The sequence below is a fragment of the Terrapene carolina genome, unplaced genomic scaffold (genome assembly GCF_002925995.2).
Source record: "Terrapene carolina triunguis isolate 2854851 unplaced genomic scaffold, T_m_triunguis-2.0 Scaffold210, whole genome shotgun sequence".
NCBI lineage: Eukaryota > Metazoa > Chordata > Testudines > Emydidae > Terrapene > Terrapene triunguis.
In genome coordinates this window covers 50126867-50146512 of record NW_020664561.1, presented here as the reverse complement: position 1 = coordinate 50146512, position 19646 = coordinate 50126867, and the positions used below count along the sequence as shown (strand labels likewise).

The 19646-nt window shown below is 38.9% G+C and overlaps 1 protein-coding gene across 1 annotated transcript in view; it reads left to right on the top strand.

The window, feature by feature from the left end:
* LOC113407196 (SH3-containing GRB2-like protein 3-interacting protein 1) overlaps positions 1-19646 on the top strand; it is a 166264-nt gene that overhangs the window by 104940 nt on the left and 41678 nt on the right. The window contains exons 9-16 of the mRNA XM_029912328.1: positions 699-710; positions 7356-7367; positions 8245-8269; positions 9265-9316; positions 11028-11113; positions 11853-11945; positions 13407-13481; positions 15735-16190. Coding sequence (XP_029768188.1) covers positions 699-710; positions 7356-7367; positions 8245-8269; positions 9265-9316; positions 11028-11113; positions 11853-11945; positions 13407-13481; positions 15735-16190 — 811 coding nt within the window. The remainder of the gene's footprint in view (positions 1-698; positions 711-7355; positions 7368-8244; positions 8270-9264; positions 9317-11027; positions 11114-11852; positions 11946-13406; positions 13482-15734; positions 16191-19646) is intronic.

The following is a 19646-nucleotide window of genomic DNA, read 5'->3' as shown; positions in this document are numbered from 1 at the left end:
TTGCAACTGTTGGAAGACAGGATACTGAGCTAGATGGACCATTGTTCTCAAGTTTGTGAGCAGCATCATTTAAATCTTTCTAACTAGCATAGCAGCTGAAGCTCACTATGGGATAGGAAGACTGCTGAAAAAGTTGAAAGTTTATTTAAAAATGGAAGAGCTTCTGATGAAACAGATGCAATTGCGGTCACCTCCCTTGAGTCATGTGGGGCTCTATTTCTCCATCCCCTGCCTAAAATGCTAGAGTGCTGAGCCTTAAGTGCAATATTTTTTTAGAAGCCTGCAACTTTTTGAGATTGGATCCTTTCATCATTCTTGCATTTGTCAAAGCTTGTAGAGTATGGCACTTTATTTTCCTGTCATATAAACCCTTTTAAGAATTTAAACTTTTAATTGAAAATTAGCTTTGAGTATAGTTAGAAATAGCCAGCTATGCCAGTAGCATGTAATCATTTCTGTAAATGGTTTAAATAAAAGTGCTGTGTTGTTGTATACTATTTTTCACTATAATCTTATGTCTACCTGAATAATATTCAGACTGTTTGTATAAAATATTACCACTTTCCTGTCCGTTTAACAGGTCCGTTTAATGCTGCTTTCCATAGATGTAGATCTTTTTGTTTCTCTGTGTGTTAATTATTTTTAGAAAAGATCTTATTTTCTCATTTTCTTTTTTTATTTTGGCTGCATTCTTTTAGAGGAAAAGTCCGGTAAGAAATAATTTGCTCTTTTTCTACCTTTTTATAACTTTTTTTTTTTTAACAGAATACTTTCCTTTGGTGTTTTTTCTGTTTCCTCTGTCCATTTGTCACTTGTCTGTAGAACTGAAATGTAAAATGCAAATACCGTATATCATTGTTTACAAATGATGGTGTCTATTCTTTCTCGTGTGGATTTAGTTCAAAGCTGTTTTTAAAATGAGCTAGGTTTCGCTTCCATTAAATTTAATTATTTTCCCCTTTTGGCTTGTATGAGAAGAGGAAAGTTTGAGGGTGTTTTTTTGCCCAAAGATTTATGGGATGAAATCCTGTTCCCAATGTAGCCAATGAAAGTTTTCCCATTTACTTGGGTGGGCCAGGATTTCACCCATGATATGTTTAATGCACATTACATTGCATGTCCAGTTAACAGATGATGGGGAAACCAAAAGTTCTATAGCGTAACCTTTGCTGTTGTAGTAACATTAACAATATTAATGTGTTCTTGCCAAATACTTGGTTATAAATTTTCATGCCATAATGTGTAGGCCTACACAGAGTTTTGAACATTAAATGAGTTGTGTGGTCTGAGCACCAGATCTCAAGAGAGGAACTTCTAAATTCTAGTCTCATCTCTTATAATTACTCCTCCTATTGCCTTGGGCAAGTCCCTTGAACTTTCTGCCTCATTTGCCATCTGTAAAACAATGATTTTTCCTGACAGTCAGGAGTCTTGTGAGTTTTGTTGGCTAATGTTTGGACTGAGAAGTGGGTTGTAAGATAAGCCGAGTGATAAGTTCTAGTTATTTAGGCATATTAGATACATGTTCTAAAGATGAACTCTCCTTTCTTCACTTTGCTACCTTACAGTACCTCTTATTACTTAAGTTTTCTTGTGGCATATGGTAAATATTTTTTCTACCAAAATAGTTTTGAATAGATTTGAAGTAAAGTAAAAGTCCACTTGTTTCATCATTAAAAGAAACCAAATGTTTAAGAAATTTTACAACGTATCTTAATTTTTAATATGGAAGAAAATACTACCTTGATCAAATAAATAAATTATAAGAGGACTTGCTAACTAAGAAGAACACTGCAAATAGACCTTGTCATTGTAGAAAAAAATGTAGGGCCAGATCCTTAACTCACCTAACTCGGTAGCGCTCCACTGAAGTTGGTGGAGCTATTGCATCTGACACTGGCTGAGGTCCTGGTCTATAAACGTCCCACTATAACAGAAATACCTTTCTGATTCATTTTCTCCATACCACTGCAACTTCAACTTGAAGTTAATTAGTAAATTTTAGGTGAAGCTTTCCTGCAGTCTGTCTGTATTGCAGGTGGTGTGTCTGTATCAATGTGGCTTTTGTTCCTTTTCCAGAAATCTGGGACTTTTTGATCTTAGCTGTCTGCATAACCATTCACAAATAACAGTCAAGTTTTATTAGAAAATTTAAATCAGAATTTGAATGATCTCCTGGCTTTTAAAAAAACACTCATGCCTTTCATTATCTAAGATACTTTTGTTTACCCAGTGACCCCATGGACTTTGTCACTGGTCTGTTGAATTTCACATAGTTTTTTTCCTGCTTTACTTATTTCCCTTGCTGGGCAGATAGACAGCTGCATTCATATACATAAAATGGCCTACCTGCTTCAAAATGAGAGATGACTTGTCCCATGGTAGGCTAGATGAGCTAACCAAAGATACAGAGGTCTGGTCTAGTCTTCATTGTGCACATAACTCCCATTACCTTAATGGAAATAATACGTGCAGAACAAGGGGAGAATATGGATCAGGGAAAAGACCAAAATATGAGATGTCACTGGGATAATGGGGAGTGGAGGGTTAGGGGGATGGAGAATGAGAGACACACTCTAAAGGTATGCAATGAAGGTTTCAGTCAAATCCGACTATTTGTTATGTAAAACCACTGAAGTGCTCTCTGTTTTTTAAACAAATAAAATTCTTCTCAAACTTGCACAAATACAAAAGCCTCATTGGACTAATAAATTTATCACATCTACCCCATTAATCGTATCAGATTCCTGAATTCAATAGAAAAAGAACTAACCTAGCAAAGACTACCTTGAGTGGAACTGTCAAGTATTCATTAACAAATATCACAGAGTTGTGGGAAAAGTCCAGTAAAACATCAGTTGAACAGTCCTGTATTTATTGTACATCAAACTGACCGCGGAGCTTTGCGAAACAAGAAGAGTATGCCCAAGGCAGTTGTGATTTTGACATGTCTGACTGATAGCATTTGAAGTTCCAAAACCCTACACCATCTGTTTGCAGAACACCTAGATAACTGAAACACAACTCTGAGATATGTCATGAGTAACTTCAATTTTTATTGACACATATGTAGTGATAGTAAGTTGCAGTTGTTTATTACAGGAAAAAGATTTTTACCAGTTGGCTACACCAAAGGAAAAAACAAAAAAACCCTCAAAGGCAGATTAGGAGGTTCCTTGGAAAACTGTGGGAAAATGACATTCATCCCTTCATTTACTTTCTTTGTGACTTTGGCATGATTGGCCATAATGGCTCATGTACCATGGTTTTTCCAGTTTCTTTTTACAGAAGAACCTCAAACACTGAGAAATGTGAACATCTCAAATCCCCGACCTTATGTGGCAGAGAAGTCATAAGAACTTGTATGGTTCTTGATTTGGAACATCACCAATTGCTTCTAAAACATTAGATGAACTTAACTTTACTTAATTACAGATTATAGGTCCCTGAAAAATTCCCCCTCCACTTCTGATGTGACATTTGACATAAAGAATATGTGTGTGTATTGGCAGGGAAAAGGGAGATGTCCTTGCCCCGGTTCCGTAACTGTCGATTACTAGGTGCAGTAAATACACCACAGTTCAGCTTAGCATTGTCTTCAAAAATGGTTAATACTTTGTATCAAATTCATTAACCCAAAGAGACTGTCTCTTTCAGGTATTTGTGCAGGTGTGAGAAGAATATTAATGGTTTTGAAGACTATGTAGTACCTTACTCTCAACTTTATCACTGATTTCATGAAACTGTTAAGTTAAAATGTATGGATAAAACTATCTCTGCTGTAACACACACATGCTGTATATGTATATACATTCAATTATATACAAGCACACACAATAGGCCATATGTTCAGCCTTCCTCTGGCTGCTTTGCTTTGCTCTGGCAGCACACAGCAGCCAAAAACCCCTGCCAATCCAGTCCTCTGTGGATTCCTCCAGCATAGGAGGAACCCCTATGTAGTAGCTCTAGGAGATGTGGACAGGAACACCAGTGTGCTCGCATAGTTCCCTGCTACTGGTACAGCACTTAGGAGTCATAGGCAGCTGGGAGCAATTTAAAGAGTATCTGAGGTTGCTGGAGTTCCTAACCCCAGGATCAGGGAGCTTCAGAGTACCAAAGCATACCCCACCTCCCATCCACTGCACCAAGCTTGTCAGCTGCAGCTGAAGATATATGCTGGCATCTTCTTTTTTGCTTGTATCAGCAGGTAAAGTTATAGTGATACCAAAGGAAATCCGAGCCAAAGAAATAACAACCTGTGTTGTGTTGTCCAAACGTGGTCTGTGAAGCTAGTAACTTAGCTGATTGGTGCACACATAGAAGATTCTCATTGGGACTTAGTGTCCTTTAAATAGGGAAAGGATTTTCATAGAAACGTAGAAGTGAATCCTAGAAAAGTAGGACTGCAAGGGACCTCAATAGGTCTTCTAGTCCAATCCCCTGCACTTAAGGCAGGACTACGTAATAACTAGACCATTCCTGACAGGTTTGTCTAACCTGTTCTTAAAAATCTCCAGTGACGGAGATTCTACAACCTCTCTAGGGCTTTCATATTCATTGGAAGACTCTTAGGAGAGAATACTGATAGACTCCATGTATATGTACAACTTTCTACCCCATTATACCTCTGAAGCATACACCAAAGTGTTGGCTTATTATATTCTTTTCTTGTTCTGCTACTGAGTTGTCTTCCTCTGTACAGTAGTGGTTGTGGGTACTCCTGTGTCCTTTCAAGTTCAGACCTTTTTTGGACGTGTGTGTATGGGGTAATTGCTACCCCATAATCCATTCTTCTTGTGCTCCGCCTCTGGCTGAGTATTCTCACTCACTCTTTTTACATTGGCTCACGTTAACAAGTATTTTTCCTTATTGATAATAGGGTCGTCATTGAGCTAGGACAGCATGTTCTCAAACCCCGTGATTTTCATTTCAATCAACTGAAAATTTCCAAGGAAATATTTCCTCTTTTTGTTAATGGCAATTATTTCTCTCCTGTAGAGCTTTTTTTTTAAAATTCATTGTTACCTTGGCATTCAAAACCAACTGCCTCTCAGCCCAGTTCTGTTTCTCAAATGCATATATAATGTACTCACCACCATGGTATTTAGGTGCCACGTGTTTGAAATAGTTGCTGGTCTGCTGCAGTTTCTTTATCCTCACAAGATTTGGGTTTGAAGAATCTCTTCCCAGGGGAGGTCTGTGGCTTGTTTATGGCAGTTTTCTCAAAGTTTAAAGACGCCTCAGGGTGAGACGACACCCTGCATAGACTGCATAACCCATTAACCTGCCTTGTAGAGTTGGATGAGACTTGAGGTGTCTTTAAAACACCATTTGACACCTGACTTAGCACCCAAAAATACTTAATTTCTTTTAACAAAAGGCTTCCTATAGCCTGGTAAATTAAATATATTTTTAAATAGGGAAATGACACTTCAAATCTTTGGGGTTTATGCTTATATTAATATATCCTTTTTAAATCCTGGATTTTTTCCCTCCTCATGGAAGGGTCCTGTGAGCGCTAATGATGCCTCTTCCCTGATTTTTCCTCTTGAGAAGAAACTGTCAATCTTTCAATCATTATCTATCAAATTGCTTTGTAGCATTTTGTAATTTACAAATGTGGATTCAAATTAAACCAGCCAACTGCTGTTCACTTGGAATCTGACCCGGGCTTTGACTCCAGGTGTCTTGAGCTGAAAGACCAGTGCCCCAAGCTAGATACTCGGTGCTTTTTATATCTTACTTTAAGCTTAGTGCTTCAGTGGGTTGTTGGTCAGAGATTTGAACTGTGAATTACAAGTGCCTCTAACTCTAGTTTATTAGTCTCATAGTGTAAGGGAAGCTAAAGTGGCTGAAAATTGTGCAGAGACAATTCCAGGTGCTACAGGAACAAGGAACAAAATGAGCTTATTCTTATAGGGCTCACTAGGACACACTGTTGTTTTTTCTGGTAGATATTTTTACTGTAACAAAGCAACATGACCTAGTGCTTAGTTCCTGACACTTTGAGCTTGGAACTACTGAGTTCTAATAGCAGCTCATCATGACTCTGGGCGAATCACGTGCCCCCAGTCCTGCAGTAAGCTCCAGTCACTCTAATATTGGTAATAGTTAGCATTCTTACATCTCAGCTCAGAGGGAATTAAGGTTGCTCAGCACCTCAGAGTCATGCCTTTAATCCTCTCTCTCTTTTCATTTTCTTCATCTGTAAAACTTGGATAAGAATATGGTATCTCCTTCCCAGGTGCACTGCGCATTGATTGTGAAGTACTTTGAAAAATGTAATATATAAAACACTCTACACATGTTGAGTACTAGCTATCCCCTGTAGCTCTAATATTACTATCTCAGAGGGAGAGAGAGATCCGTATGTCTGGACTGTGCCTGCCCTAGATCATTGGCTTCTTGGGTCAAGGACAATCTGGAATGCGTTGTACACACCAGTGTTCAGTTCTCTCTCTCTCTCTCTGTAGTTGTGATGACCCCTAACAATAATTAAAATAGTGCATTTGATCATTTTAGTTTGCCTCTTCTTGAAAAATTATCCATTGACTCAGCTTTATTTTATGGCATGGTCCTAAAGAACTGAGGAATTATTGCAAGCAAGAAAGACAGAACAAGAGGAAGGGAACTTGATCTTGAGATCAGATGCACACCTGTTAAGTCTCCACAGGTTGGATACCATCTCTCAGGCTTCCTCAAGAAATCTCCTGCATTTTCTCCCACGGTTTTTCTCTTGAAACTGCTTATGTGGGTGGGTTCAGACAACTCTTCTCCATTGTGCACTCTCCCAGCTCCTCTGCTTTCCATGAGCTGGTCGTATTGTGAGGAGTATGGTAGCTGAGAACAGAGGAGCCTGGAGGACAACGTGAGCAAAGCAAATCAGCCCATCTGCTTGCCCAGTACTCCTGAGAGGGGAAGGTGCTTGTAAAGAGGTTTCTAACTTCAGAACTGAGTTGTGAGGAGGAGAGCTCCATTGCCACAGGAATGAGGGGAGGGAGAAGATGCTTGTAGAGATGCCTGAGGGATGTACTTATTACACCTAAAGTTGGGAACTTCAGGCACCCTAACAGACATCTTCCATCCCACTGTGATTCTGGAGCCTAATGTTTATGTAGTTTACCCCCCAAATTCCTGACAGCCTTGTAAATCTCTGAAAAGGGTATATAAAGCAGGGTCAAGGTCATCACCATTAATGAGCAAAACCCAAATTCGGGTAGGAGTGGGGGTGCTGGAGTTCACTTTTCAAAACACTGTTTATTTAATTAGAAAAATCTCATATTACCCAAGTCTGTTTACTGATCTGTCATTCTCTGACTAGGTGTCTGTTCTCTCTTCCTTCTTGCTGATCACAGAGGCGCAGCCCGGTAAGAACTCTTACAATGTTGTTGTCCTTACATTTGTTGTGAAAATGGCTGACTAGTTGTTGGGGTCTGGTTTATTTAGCCTTAAATCATTTTTTCTGCGTATCTGTAGTGAAGTAAATGAATGTACACTTTGTTTGGTGTACGTTTTTTTTTTTTTTTTAACCTTCTGAATGATTGATGTATCAGAGAGAAGTCAATATACAGGCTTCTTTGTTCAAATACATATGTATTTGTATTAGTCACTCAGGGTTCAGTCCAGCAGCGGTGTGAATGAGTTATGGTTATGAAAGCAGGCCTGAGCCATCAGTGCTTTGTTATGGGGCTGCTGAGCATGGTGTAGTGTTGTTCTCACAGTCCAACAGGGTGAAGAAAAGCGAAGGGAGAAGGTGATTCAGGCTAATTGCAAGAACACTGTGCCCAGCATACACACGAAAGCATTGAGCAGCTTGTTGTGGAAGATGTTTCCATGAGACCCTTCTGAAGTGTTCTCCCATGGCTGTCCCTGCCCCGTTGCTTAAGAGCTGGCCTTAAAAGAATACAGGAATAGGTGCTACCCCTGATAGGTGGTAGGAATAAATGAAAATCCTGAAAATGGCTGCCATTCATATCAGTTGCATTTAAGTACCTATTCCTCAACCATGCCCTATCCTTGTCTCCCCTGCCATTCTCTTCAGGAGCAAAACTGATTCCATAACGTGCACATGTGTGTCATAAAGGTAATTACCAGCATAGATGGTGGATTGGAGTCAAATTTCATTTACTCCTTAGTATTGATGCTTGTCTTCTCAATCAAATTGAGATGTCAGCTTTGTTACCTGTTTTACATATAAATTATGCTCACCTGGTCCTAAACCTTAGTGTTTGTTTCTAATTCCAGGGTGCAATTAAAAGGAATTTATCCAGTAAGTATATATTTTTTAGTTTGCAGGAACAGATAGTGTCTCAAGAAGATTGATTCTCTCGTGAACTTTAAAGAAGGCAAATTTATGTCAAAACTTGCACCTCTACGTAGTTTTCAAAGTATACTTAAACTTTCATTTCCCAAAGAATAACTCTTAAAGGAGAACTCTAGGTACTGTATTATTAATGACTGAATCCTTGACATGGATGGGGGATGCAGTGCATGTGCCGTTGAACTGCTGTATGTAGTGTTCCACCCTTCAAGAATGTGTTGCGTATAAAATTAACTTAGTCTATTAATGTAGGGTGAGCAGATGTCCCGATTTTATAGGGACAGTCCCAATTTTGGGGTCTTTTTCTTATATAGGCTCCTATTACCTCCCACCCCCGTCCCGGTTTTTCACATTTGCTGTCTGGTCCCCCTACTATTAATGTGATATGATGCCTCTAAAGTCAAAAGGCACATGGAGCATTCTAAGTTGGTGGCATGCAACCCTGTTCAACAGACTATATTTCTTAGAATGTCAAATAGTCCCAACCACAAAATTTTTAATAAGGAGGAATAAAGAAGGCAAAGCTAGTGCTTACGCCTTTGTGCTCTCAAGTCAGAAAAATTAGATAGCAGACAATTAGATTCTGCTTTCTATGCAGACAGCTATACAATGGGCTTGGTATGTGGCGACTTGTTGAATACATATATTCCCTGAATATATGTATTCAGTGAGCCAGGAGTTACACACATACTGTAAATCTCTGCGTAGAGGGATGAGATTAATATATTTGTATGTATTGGGGAGCTGAATTACACTTCATCACCTTATTATGGCTTGAGATCACTCAGCCTCTGACTTCTATGTCCACGTTTAATTTTTAGCATGTAAGTGCATGCTAGTTTCATGTAGTTGAGGTGATCCACATCTTTGAGTAGTTCATATGAAAAATTGAGATAGAGAACTCAAGTGAGAACTGATCTAAACAGAACTATCATATGCGACAGGTGAAGAGATAGCAAGACCTAGGCGTTCAACACCAACTCCAGAACTTGTAAGGTCAGTATGAAAGAAATTGTAAATTAATCTAGATATTGCACAAATGTTAGTCTTGGATCCTTGCACCAAAGGTAGAGATGAGCAGTTAACTTATTACCTAACCCACAACTACTTTGGGAACTGATACCCTCTTAGTTTTGCAGATTTTCATGTACAAAATTATCTAGATTTGATACCATTCTTGGTAGCACCTTCAGGAAAGAAGCATTTCTTAAAAACACCATCTCCAGCATTTCATCTTACTTCCTGGAACCAATCATAATTGTAAGAATGATGTAAAAAAGTGGAAGTGCCCTCCATGAAGTAAAGTAAATCATATTAATATATTCTCCTGCCTACTGGGTCAAGATGACTCAGTGCCAGCCTGAAAAGTTCACTGTGTGCTTTAAGGCTGATAAGAAAGCTTTATTTATCTAAATTTAGCTCCCTACCTGTGACAACTTAGCTGTCTGGTTATCACTAACACAGCCACCTTCCATTTCACAGGTGGCTTTGCTGTATTTCAATGATGGGTGTCTAGTGTGTAATCACACTATTGCCTGTCTTGTTTGTAATCCATTTACCAAGCTATATTATTTGGGACCTTTGGTTGAAAGGTCAATCAAATCTTATATAAATGTCAGTGATTGTATTTATTCATGATGCTTCCTCTCATGCTGACTATAACAACTTTGTAAAGATATCAGATGCCATGGTGATGGGCACTGTATAAAAATCTCAATAGATCTAGAAGCATACCAAAAGCAAATGCAGAAATAAAGGCCTGCTGAAGCCATTTATATTAGTTTTCTTTATTCATGTTGGGATGATGCCATGATATTATAAAACAATCAGGTCTCTTCTAATCTTTGGAATAAAGCTATGGAATGTATGGAATGAAACAGAAAAAAGATAGCCAAGCCAAACATTTAATGTTAAACATCACCCTAAGGGTGATGTTCTGCCACTGATGTGCAAGTAATTCATATCCAGAATAATACTTGTTTGTATTAACAGGAGTTATCTACGCAATCTGTCTATATTAGTTATCTCTCTAGTGCCTAGCTCCTTGTGACACCTTAGAGACTAACAAATTTATTTGAGCAACAATCTAATGGGTCCATGGCCACCCAGGTCTGGCACCTTTGCTATAATAGCACAGATCCTTGTCACCTGAACTAAAGAAGAATCTTCACATTGGCTGTGTCTACAGTGCACCGTAGTGCAACTATGGATGGGTGGGGGGGTGAATCGCAGCACACATCGAAATGCTGCAGTGCTCTGTATCTGCCCTGTGTGGACAGTGCAGGCATGAACTAAAAGGAACCTAGTTTGTATTAGCATAGTCCTTTTCAAACAGGACAACATTAACGCAAACCAGGTACTTTTTAGTTTGTGCCAGCAGCATCCACATGGGTCAGTTACAGCACTTTGGTGTGTGCTGCACCTCACACCCATGTAGTCCAAATGACAGGACAGTACAGACAATTATCAGTAGACCTAAGGGTTTTCATCTTCCCTGTGGGTCAGCCGCTTGCAGGCTATATAGTCAGACACTTGATCAATGCTGGCAGTATCTCCAGTAGAGAGTGTGATATGCATGCATGCTAGTTAGCCCTTTAATCCCACACATAGCACCGAGAGGCTAACACCTCAGGACCTCTTCATCCTTTAAGCCCATTTACAGTTTGTTCCTTACATTTCTTGTGCCAATATTTGTATTATCCTGCAGCAAAAAAGCCCCAGATGATCCTTCAGCCCTCGCCCCACTGTTTGGCCCACCACTGGAGTCAGCATTTGAGGAACAAAAGTTGGAAGGTATGAAAATTGACAGAGGGGTCGGTTGCTTGCTTGTTTGTTTACTAGCCTGGCCATTTTTTTAAAATGGGAATGTTAGTTTGAAATAAGCCTTTTTAAAAAAATAAGTGAATTCTGTAATAAGGTCAAATGTGTAACAAGTCTACTTGATCACTCTTCCTGCCATTGAGACATTGCACCTGGGTAACTCCTTCCTGTACAATACATAGAAACTGGCACAGTCTGCAGATTATAAATTGATGATAAACATGTAACTAGTAGTTCCAGTGCATGCAAAATAATTACCCTCTCGCAAAATAAAATTTAATCAGTGATCAGTTTCGTAAGTAACTTACACTTCTGATACAAACCAAACCATAGTCACAGGGGAGATCATATGCTCCTGGTGTAGGCCCCTCAGTCCAATATAAACAGAACCACAAGGGATATAATTTCCTGGAGAGTATCTCTGTTAAATATAAACAGCATCCCAGAGGATGTAACATCATGGCATTTTCTCTGTGAATGTGATTTTCTATATTAGGCAGATAGACCAGACGTTTGAAACCCTTTTAAAAGGAACATCAGCTCCAGCCAGACATTGAGTCAGGGAGAAGCATGTGCCAATCCAAGTATCGATGGAATGTTTGTATCTTCTGTCTGGTAGAAATTGGTATTCATAATTAATTAGTGGATTCTATCATTGAAATTAAGTATTTTGTATTGCTTTGGTGTATGTGATTTATTTTTGTGTTCTTAGCTCCTTTAGATCAGACAGAGATATGGGGTTCTGTCCAGCCAGTGAATTCCAGTCTAGATTCTCCAAAGCTACCAAGACCTTTTCCAACTGGAAGTAAGTTAAGTGTGGTTTATCAGTCTGAAAAATCAGGTGTTTCATTTTTATTATCTGGGCTAGGTATACTATGAAATTCTCTAACACTGTAATCATGTGGCAAGTTAATTTGTTTTTACTGGACTGACTTTAACTGCAACATACTAGAATGGGAAAAGGTGACATTAGTTTAATAATGTATTGGATAAACGGCTTTCAGAATGAAGGAAACCATTCACTTCATCCCTGGGGAGAGAAGCTTCTGCCTGTAATGTATCTGAATTTGCAAGACTAAATTTGACTCTATTTATCTGGAGAGAGAGAGAGAGAGAGATCTAGGAACAAATACAGCATATGATGGATACTATAGCTCCTGCTTATCTCCAAGAAAGATCCCGCTATCCTAAATTCGATTCACAGTTATATCTCCAGAGGAAATCATAGAAATGTCGGTCTAGAAGAGACCTTGATAGGTCATCTACTCCAGCCTGCTACACTGAGGGAGGACCAAATATATCTAGATATCCCTGACAAATGTTTGTCTAATCTGTTCTTGAAAACCTCCAGTGAAAACCTCCACAACATCCCCTGTCCTCAGTAGTTTGAAAGATTCTTCCTAATATCTAACCTAAATCTCCCTTGCTTCAGATTAAGCCCATTACTTCTTGTCCTACCTTCAGTGGACATGGAGAACAGTTGATCACCATCCTCTTTATAACAGCTCTTCATGTATTCAAAGATTATCAGGGCCCCGCTCAGTCTTCTTTTCTCAAGACTAAACATGCCCAGTTGTTGTTGTTTTTTACCAGTCCTAATAGGTCAGATTTTCTAAACCTTTTATCATTTTTGTTGCTCTCCTCTGGGCTCTCCAATTTTTTTCCACATCTTTCTTAAAGTGTGGTGCCCAGAACTGGACACTGTACTCCAACTGAAGCCTCACCAGTGCTGACTAGAGCAGGACAATTGCCTCTTATCTTATATATGACACTCCTGTTAATACACCCCCAGAATGATATTATCCTTTTAGTAACTGCATCACATTGTTGTATCATATTCCAATTTTAATCCACTGTAACTCCCAGATCCCTTTTAGCAGTACTACCGCCTAGCCAGTTATTCCCCATTTTGTAGTTGTGCATTTGATATTTTTTCTTCCTAAGTGTAGTACTTTGCACTTGCCTTTATTGAAGTTCATCTTGATACAGATAGTGGTGATGCACACTAATTGCCCTATAATCATCATTTAATTATGCAAGGATTTTAAAATAATCTACCATGATAAAAAGCAGTCAGTCATATCTCTGTACCACATTCCTGAATCTTGGGACAGGTGTGCAATTAATCTTTACCAACTCTGCACCTTCAATGGCATTAAAAAGAAGACACCCTGAACAGGAGGACCCTATAAAGAATCAAACACAGTTTTTTATCAGCTTAATGCATCTCTTGAATTTATATTCTTTCCTCTGACCTGTTTTTCAGCACCTCCACCACTTCCACCAAAAAACATTCCAGCTACACCACCTAGGACTGGTTCTCCCTTAACAGTTGGAATAGGTAAGAATGAGGCATTACGTTTATTAGCTCATGAAATAATACTGCATTAGATATATACCGGGTACTGTGCATAACTGAGCATGGTCCTGTAACCACTGACTCCAGAACACCTCCTCCCCCGCACCGACTTCAGTGCAATTTCTGCATGTGTAAATGCTTACAGAATCAGGTCCATTCTGAGGAAATCTGCATAATGACCACCTATTTGAACGTACTTGTATATGTTTAAAACACGTGCATTTTATGTTTCCTTTTTATTTCCGATGTTTTTGCATCTATTGTGTTCAAAATTATACTACCTAAGTCCTACATACAGAGCCCTTGGTTGTTGAATGATTTTGTCATCTTTACTATCTATTGGTTTATTTCCTCTCCCACTTTTTGGTACTGAGCCATTTTAGTAAAGAAATGTGACACTAGTTCTAAAGTTATACCTGAAACTGTTATAGTAGCTCTTTAAATTGGCTTTTAACTTTCATTTTGAATGTATTTTTAAGGTTCAATTCTTGTGAAATATGGGTGCAAAACTAACGTTCCTTTTTCTAAGAGCAATTCGGGGTCTGATCCTGTAATTCTTGCACCCCAAACTCCTGTTGCTTTTCAATGGGAAGCTTGGATGCGAAGTTAGGATTTAATCTAGAATTAGAAAATCTCCGTGTTATTCATGCAGAGGTATGCCAAATAGATTTGCTAACTGTAATACTTGTAAAGATGTATGGTGAAAGAAATCTAGACTATGTGGAATGCAACAGGAGTAAATGAGGTGCTTATAGCCATATGTGGCTAGCAGACATACATTTATCAACTAAAATCAGAACTGTATGTTTAAATAAAGAAATACAATCGTTCTTTGAAACAGATGCATTGTATGGAAAACAATAGTTACATTATGCAACATGAACATACAATGCAAATGTGGTATATTATTGATCCATTTAGTCATATAGAATCTCTATGCAATGAACTTAGTGCTCTATTCATCAATATCTTTATTCATACTCACGTATCTTCATTTTTCCATTTTATAGCTATGCAGTCAGATGGCAGTTGTCAACCTGCATAAAATAGCATTCATCAACAAGAGCAAATGAAATACGCAGCCATGTGTGACTATATATTTGCTGGCTTTTGGCTTGCAGCATATTTCAGTATGTGTATTAAATTTGGTAATACAGAAAGGTCTCTTTTTAAAATTGAATACATTTTACTCCCTAAAATACAGCATGAGTGGTTTTCTAAAATCTAAGAATATGCAATAGATGTAGATGGATGTACACAGGAGGGTATGTAGTCATTATAGTAGTGGTGTAGTGGGTATAGCTGGGGACTCCTGGGATTGACCATCTTTTGCCACTGACTTTGAGACTTTGGACAGCTCACTGTGTTAATCGGTTACCCCTTCATTAAATAGGTATAATACAACCTCCCTGGGATGTGGTTAGGCTTGCTTAACTTTGAGATCTTCCATAAAAGATGCTATACTGTGTAAGTGTCCAGTCTGATCATCAGTATTCCACAGTAAGAAGGACAGACAAAAATCTGAGTATTAGAGGAATATGTGGAGTTTGTTTCCATTGGCTGCAATACAGCTATGTTGATGAATTCTATTTCCATATTGGTTACAAGGCTAGATTTGCTCAAAAATTAACAACAAATGGTGCGTGATGATTCAGTTCATGAGTAAAGCCTTTAAAAAACCGTGTCCACAGTAGGTTACAATTGAAATACATACACACTGTATGCTACAGTATACTGCATGTACATTGCCAGTATATTTTATAAGTGTTCCAAAATAATATATGTACATGTATAAATATGCAAGTTATCTCAGGTGAATCTCAGGTTACTGTGCTGTGTGTGTATTTTTAAAATTTAGTAATAATTCACACAATGTTAAGTTATTTAGACAATGCATAATGAACATCACTAGCCAATTATATATTTCAGTAGAATGCAGATATGATGTAAAGTAATATACAAGAAAGGTATACATATGGTATATAGTGCATGCTTTTTTCATATAATGTATATATTTTAATCCCATATATGCTTTTGTACATTGTGCATAACCGTATTACGTAGATATTTTCATGCACATGAACTATATCTCCAATAGCTGGTAAGAAAACATGCTTTTTAAGTATCTCTGCTGGAATGTAGCTGACTTTGCAAGCCCCATATAAATGTAGAGTATAGTGCAACTTCAGCTATACCATCAATATTAAAGTTTAAAATAAACTACTTTGACCACAGGAAGTGACCAGACAGCAACAGAGGTCAAAAGTGACAAACTACCATCAATCAATGACTTGGACAGCATTTTTGGTCCAGTATTATCCCCCAAGTCTATTGCTGTTAATGCAGAAGATAAGTGGGTCAATTTTTCTGATCAGTCCCCGGAAAACGTAACAGCAGAGTTGACTTCAAGGGAAAAAGTGGTGTCCCCACCTGTGGCATCAGAAATCCCAGCTGAATCTCCAGCTGTTGAAACCTCCCGCAATGTTCCATCACCTCTCAATTTAGAAGAGGTTCAGAAGAAAATTTCTGAGCAAACCCACGTTAAAGATGATAACTTAGAATCAACAGCATCTCCTAAAGATTTTGGGTTGGGACAAAGAGCTACACCACCTCCCCCTCCACCACCTACCTACAGAACAGTGGTGTCATCACCGGGACCCAGCCCTATCAGTGGCACAGGAAGCACCAGTGGTATGTCTTATAGCTTGAGTGTGCTTCAGTGTGCCCATGAATGCCTTTTTGCTGCAGTGTGAACACAACCTTTTAGCTGCTCTTAGCTGGCTTTTAAGCATCAGTCATTCCCCTTTGTTTGATTGTACTGTGCCCCCAGTGGCGTATTCTTTTCATATAATGCTCTTGTGGTCCAAGTCGAGCTTGTACCGTAGATATCATGTTTCCTTTTACCCTGTCATTGTTGAATGTCTGACATGAGAGGGGGAGTTGTGACTCCGCAAATCAGACTCCAAGGTGTAAATCTAGACAGCTTTTCACCAAAGATCATGTTTATTGCCTTAAATAAGTGCACGTGCTCAACAGTTTGAACTTCTCTCCCAGATATCCACCTGTGATACATGAGTATTTGCAGAGCCCCAAACTGCTGACAGCCCCAGAATTTGGCACAGTTGCCAGCCTGCCATAATATCCTCCAGGAACTGCAAAATGAACAAAAATAGTGGAAAAACAGACAAATCTTTGCTGACTTTTCAGAAAACAAAACTGTCACTTTTAAGTAAAGCAGGAAATTCTTTGAATTCACTGTCTGTTCATATGAGACACTGACAGCATATGTGCAGCCAAGTCACCTTAAAGGCTAACAAAGCCAAATAAACAGAAGCCCTGCAGATATAAGTTGTGATGCAATAAATTCAGTATATCTCTACTTCACCATTCTGAGAATGTCCTTGAGAATCCTAGATAGTGCGAGGCTGAACTAGGCCTTGATAAATGGCTTTTTAAAGTAAACACTGTAGAGTAAAACATGGATTTGTTTGAAGTTTGCTGGTTGATTGGCTTCACCAGTTTAATTCTAAACTGGTATACGTCCATTAGGTCAAATTACCTTGTTGGAGGTTGGTTTTCCCAGTGTCTTTCATGTCGTTCTCAAGAGGGGTACAACTTGATCACCTTATTTTTAATGACTTAAAGGCTTGTCTACGTGGGGAAATTTACTGGCAGAACTATACTGGTATAAATATACTGCTGTAATTATACCAGTACCTGTCTCCACATGGACATAACACCATAAGCTAACCCAGCAAAAGGCACTCTTTTCTTGGAATAAGAATGTCCACATGGGAAGTTAAAGCAGTATAACTATAGAGGTATAATTATACCAGTGTAGTTCTGCTGATCAACTTCCCCATGTAGACAAGCCCTAAGCAAGATAGAAGTTATTGGTATTTGGAGAAAAAGAATCCCATGTTTTACACTGGGCACTGATGCTAGTGTTGAACATGTTGTTTTGAAATTCTTTGTTTGCATTAGTGCATTTCCCACTTAAAACAGATATTTTCTGATTACTTTAATTAGGCCATGGTTTTAATTGTATGTATAAGCATTTCTGTGGTATTCAGCAATGTAGTGTCTGAGGGCATGAAAAACTGGAGATCGCTCCTGAGTTAGATTTTGCATCCTTTTCACATTCTCATCTTCATGTGGCAGAATGTAACTCTCAATGAAATCCCCCAGGTGGGGAAGGGTGGGGTGGTTGTTGTTTTTTTTTAACTAATCCTGACTTCTGCCCTGGAGGTGAGCATTTCAGTGGTGGGTAAAGTGATTTTTCTGTGTTGGGTTTGTAAAGTGCTCTGTACTGCAAGGTACTGATCACACTTGATGTCTGTTGGAGTTGAGGGTGCTCCACACTTTGTGAGAGAGGGACCCTAGACACTGGTGATATTTTTGTTTAGCACCAGCTGTTTCCTGAGTTCTGTACAATGCACAGAAATACAGACGTTCCCTGCTCTGAAGTGTTTGCACTCTAAAAGCAGGCACACAGAAGATGTAGCACATTGGAAAATGTGGGGCTATCTCCTGTAATAATTATAAACCCCTTATAAACACTGCAGAATTGGATTTTTTTTTAGGATGGATTTCTATGAGGAGAGGGTGGTGGCTTGGGGGACTGGGATAAAGAGGATGTTCCACACATAGGGGGGGCAGCATGGAACATACTATGCAGATGGGAGTGAGAGAAACTTAAAACCATTGTCATTTAACAGTACCCAGTGATGACCATACTACTATGGGGTAAGGTGGAATTCTGAACATGCTGTATATATGTTCATTAAACAATGTCTTCCTTAATTTTGCTGTGTTTTTGAAGATCCATCCTCTTTTCCCTGATAGCTGTGTGTTGGCTTTTGTGTGTGTGATTAACAGACCACTATTCTTGTAGCATGTGATCAGTCAGCATATGTCTGACCTCCTTGATAATGCTGATGTGGGAAGCCACCCTACAAGAATGTGGGATGCAGAATGCCTTGTGTGACTTTTAAAGGGCCAGCAATTGAGAAGATTACCATTGGTGGAGGGCAAGTTTGACAGTTTGGGTTTGTATAAGTCCCTTCCCTACTCATTTCAGCCACATCCTTGTGTTCTCCTGATCTGTGCTATAATAAGTACTTCTCCAAACTCTGAACAGGCCTTTCTCCCACTCCATTCCAAATCCTTTGGTGATATTCCTTTAGTTACCTGGTCTGCTAGGCTCTGACTAACTGGGCATTCAGGTTCCACTTGCTTTGGGATGTCCTCAGGTCAGAGCTGTCCCCGAATGTGTTGTCTTTCTATTCCTGGGAAGTCCTGGAAGCTGTGAGATTTGAATACAGCAGCAGGGGCTCTTGGCTCTGCTCAAACACCAAAATGGAGGCCTGTTGGGGGTCATAAGAGGAAAAGATGGAGAGGTCCTTGCCTCAGCCATCTAAACCTTTTAAAAAAAAAAAGGCGGGGAGGGGAGAGACGTGGGGGACAGGGATTTGGCTTCTGATCCTTATTTGAGGCGGATGATTGGGTTGGTTCTTTTTGTTCCAAATTAGTTGGCTAATGTCTAATTTTTAACCCTTTCAGTAGCCCATCGAAGAAACACACATATATGCTCACCCATGTCTGTTATGCATATCTATTTTTTAGTTTCTGCTTATGCTTTACTTTAAGTAGAGTGATGTTGGATATGTTCCAGAGCTATAAAATGGTTTGATGGCAGAACATTTTTTTAAAGGCAAAGAATTCTGTAGCTCTGCAGCTATAATTGGATTTTGCAGATGTGGGATTACATTCAGTTACATGTTGATTAGTGGAATTCTGCTGCATATACTTGGTGCAGAAAGTGGTGTAGAAGCGCAGTGGAATTCAAGGGATACTGAATGTTTCAAGAACAAATATCGTCCATTTTAAAATTCTTATATCTAGAACATTAACAATTGTTGCTTCTCTAACTACTTAAAACATTAATATGGATAAATACAAGTTATAATCCTGTCCCCTTAGAATTCCTGCAGTCCTGTTAGAATAATTCCCTTCTTGTAGGGCAATAAGTTTTTTATGGTCTGAAGTGGAAAATTTTCAAACACTGGTGCCTCAGGTTAGTCTCCTAAATCCAATTTTAGGCTCCTAAATAGAAGTGGCTTGATTTTCCAAAGTGCAGAAATTGGT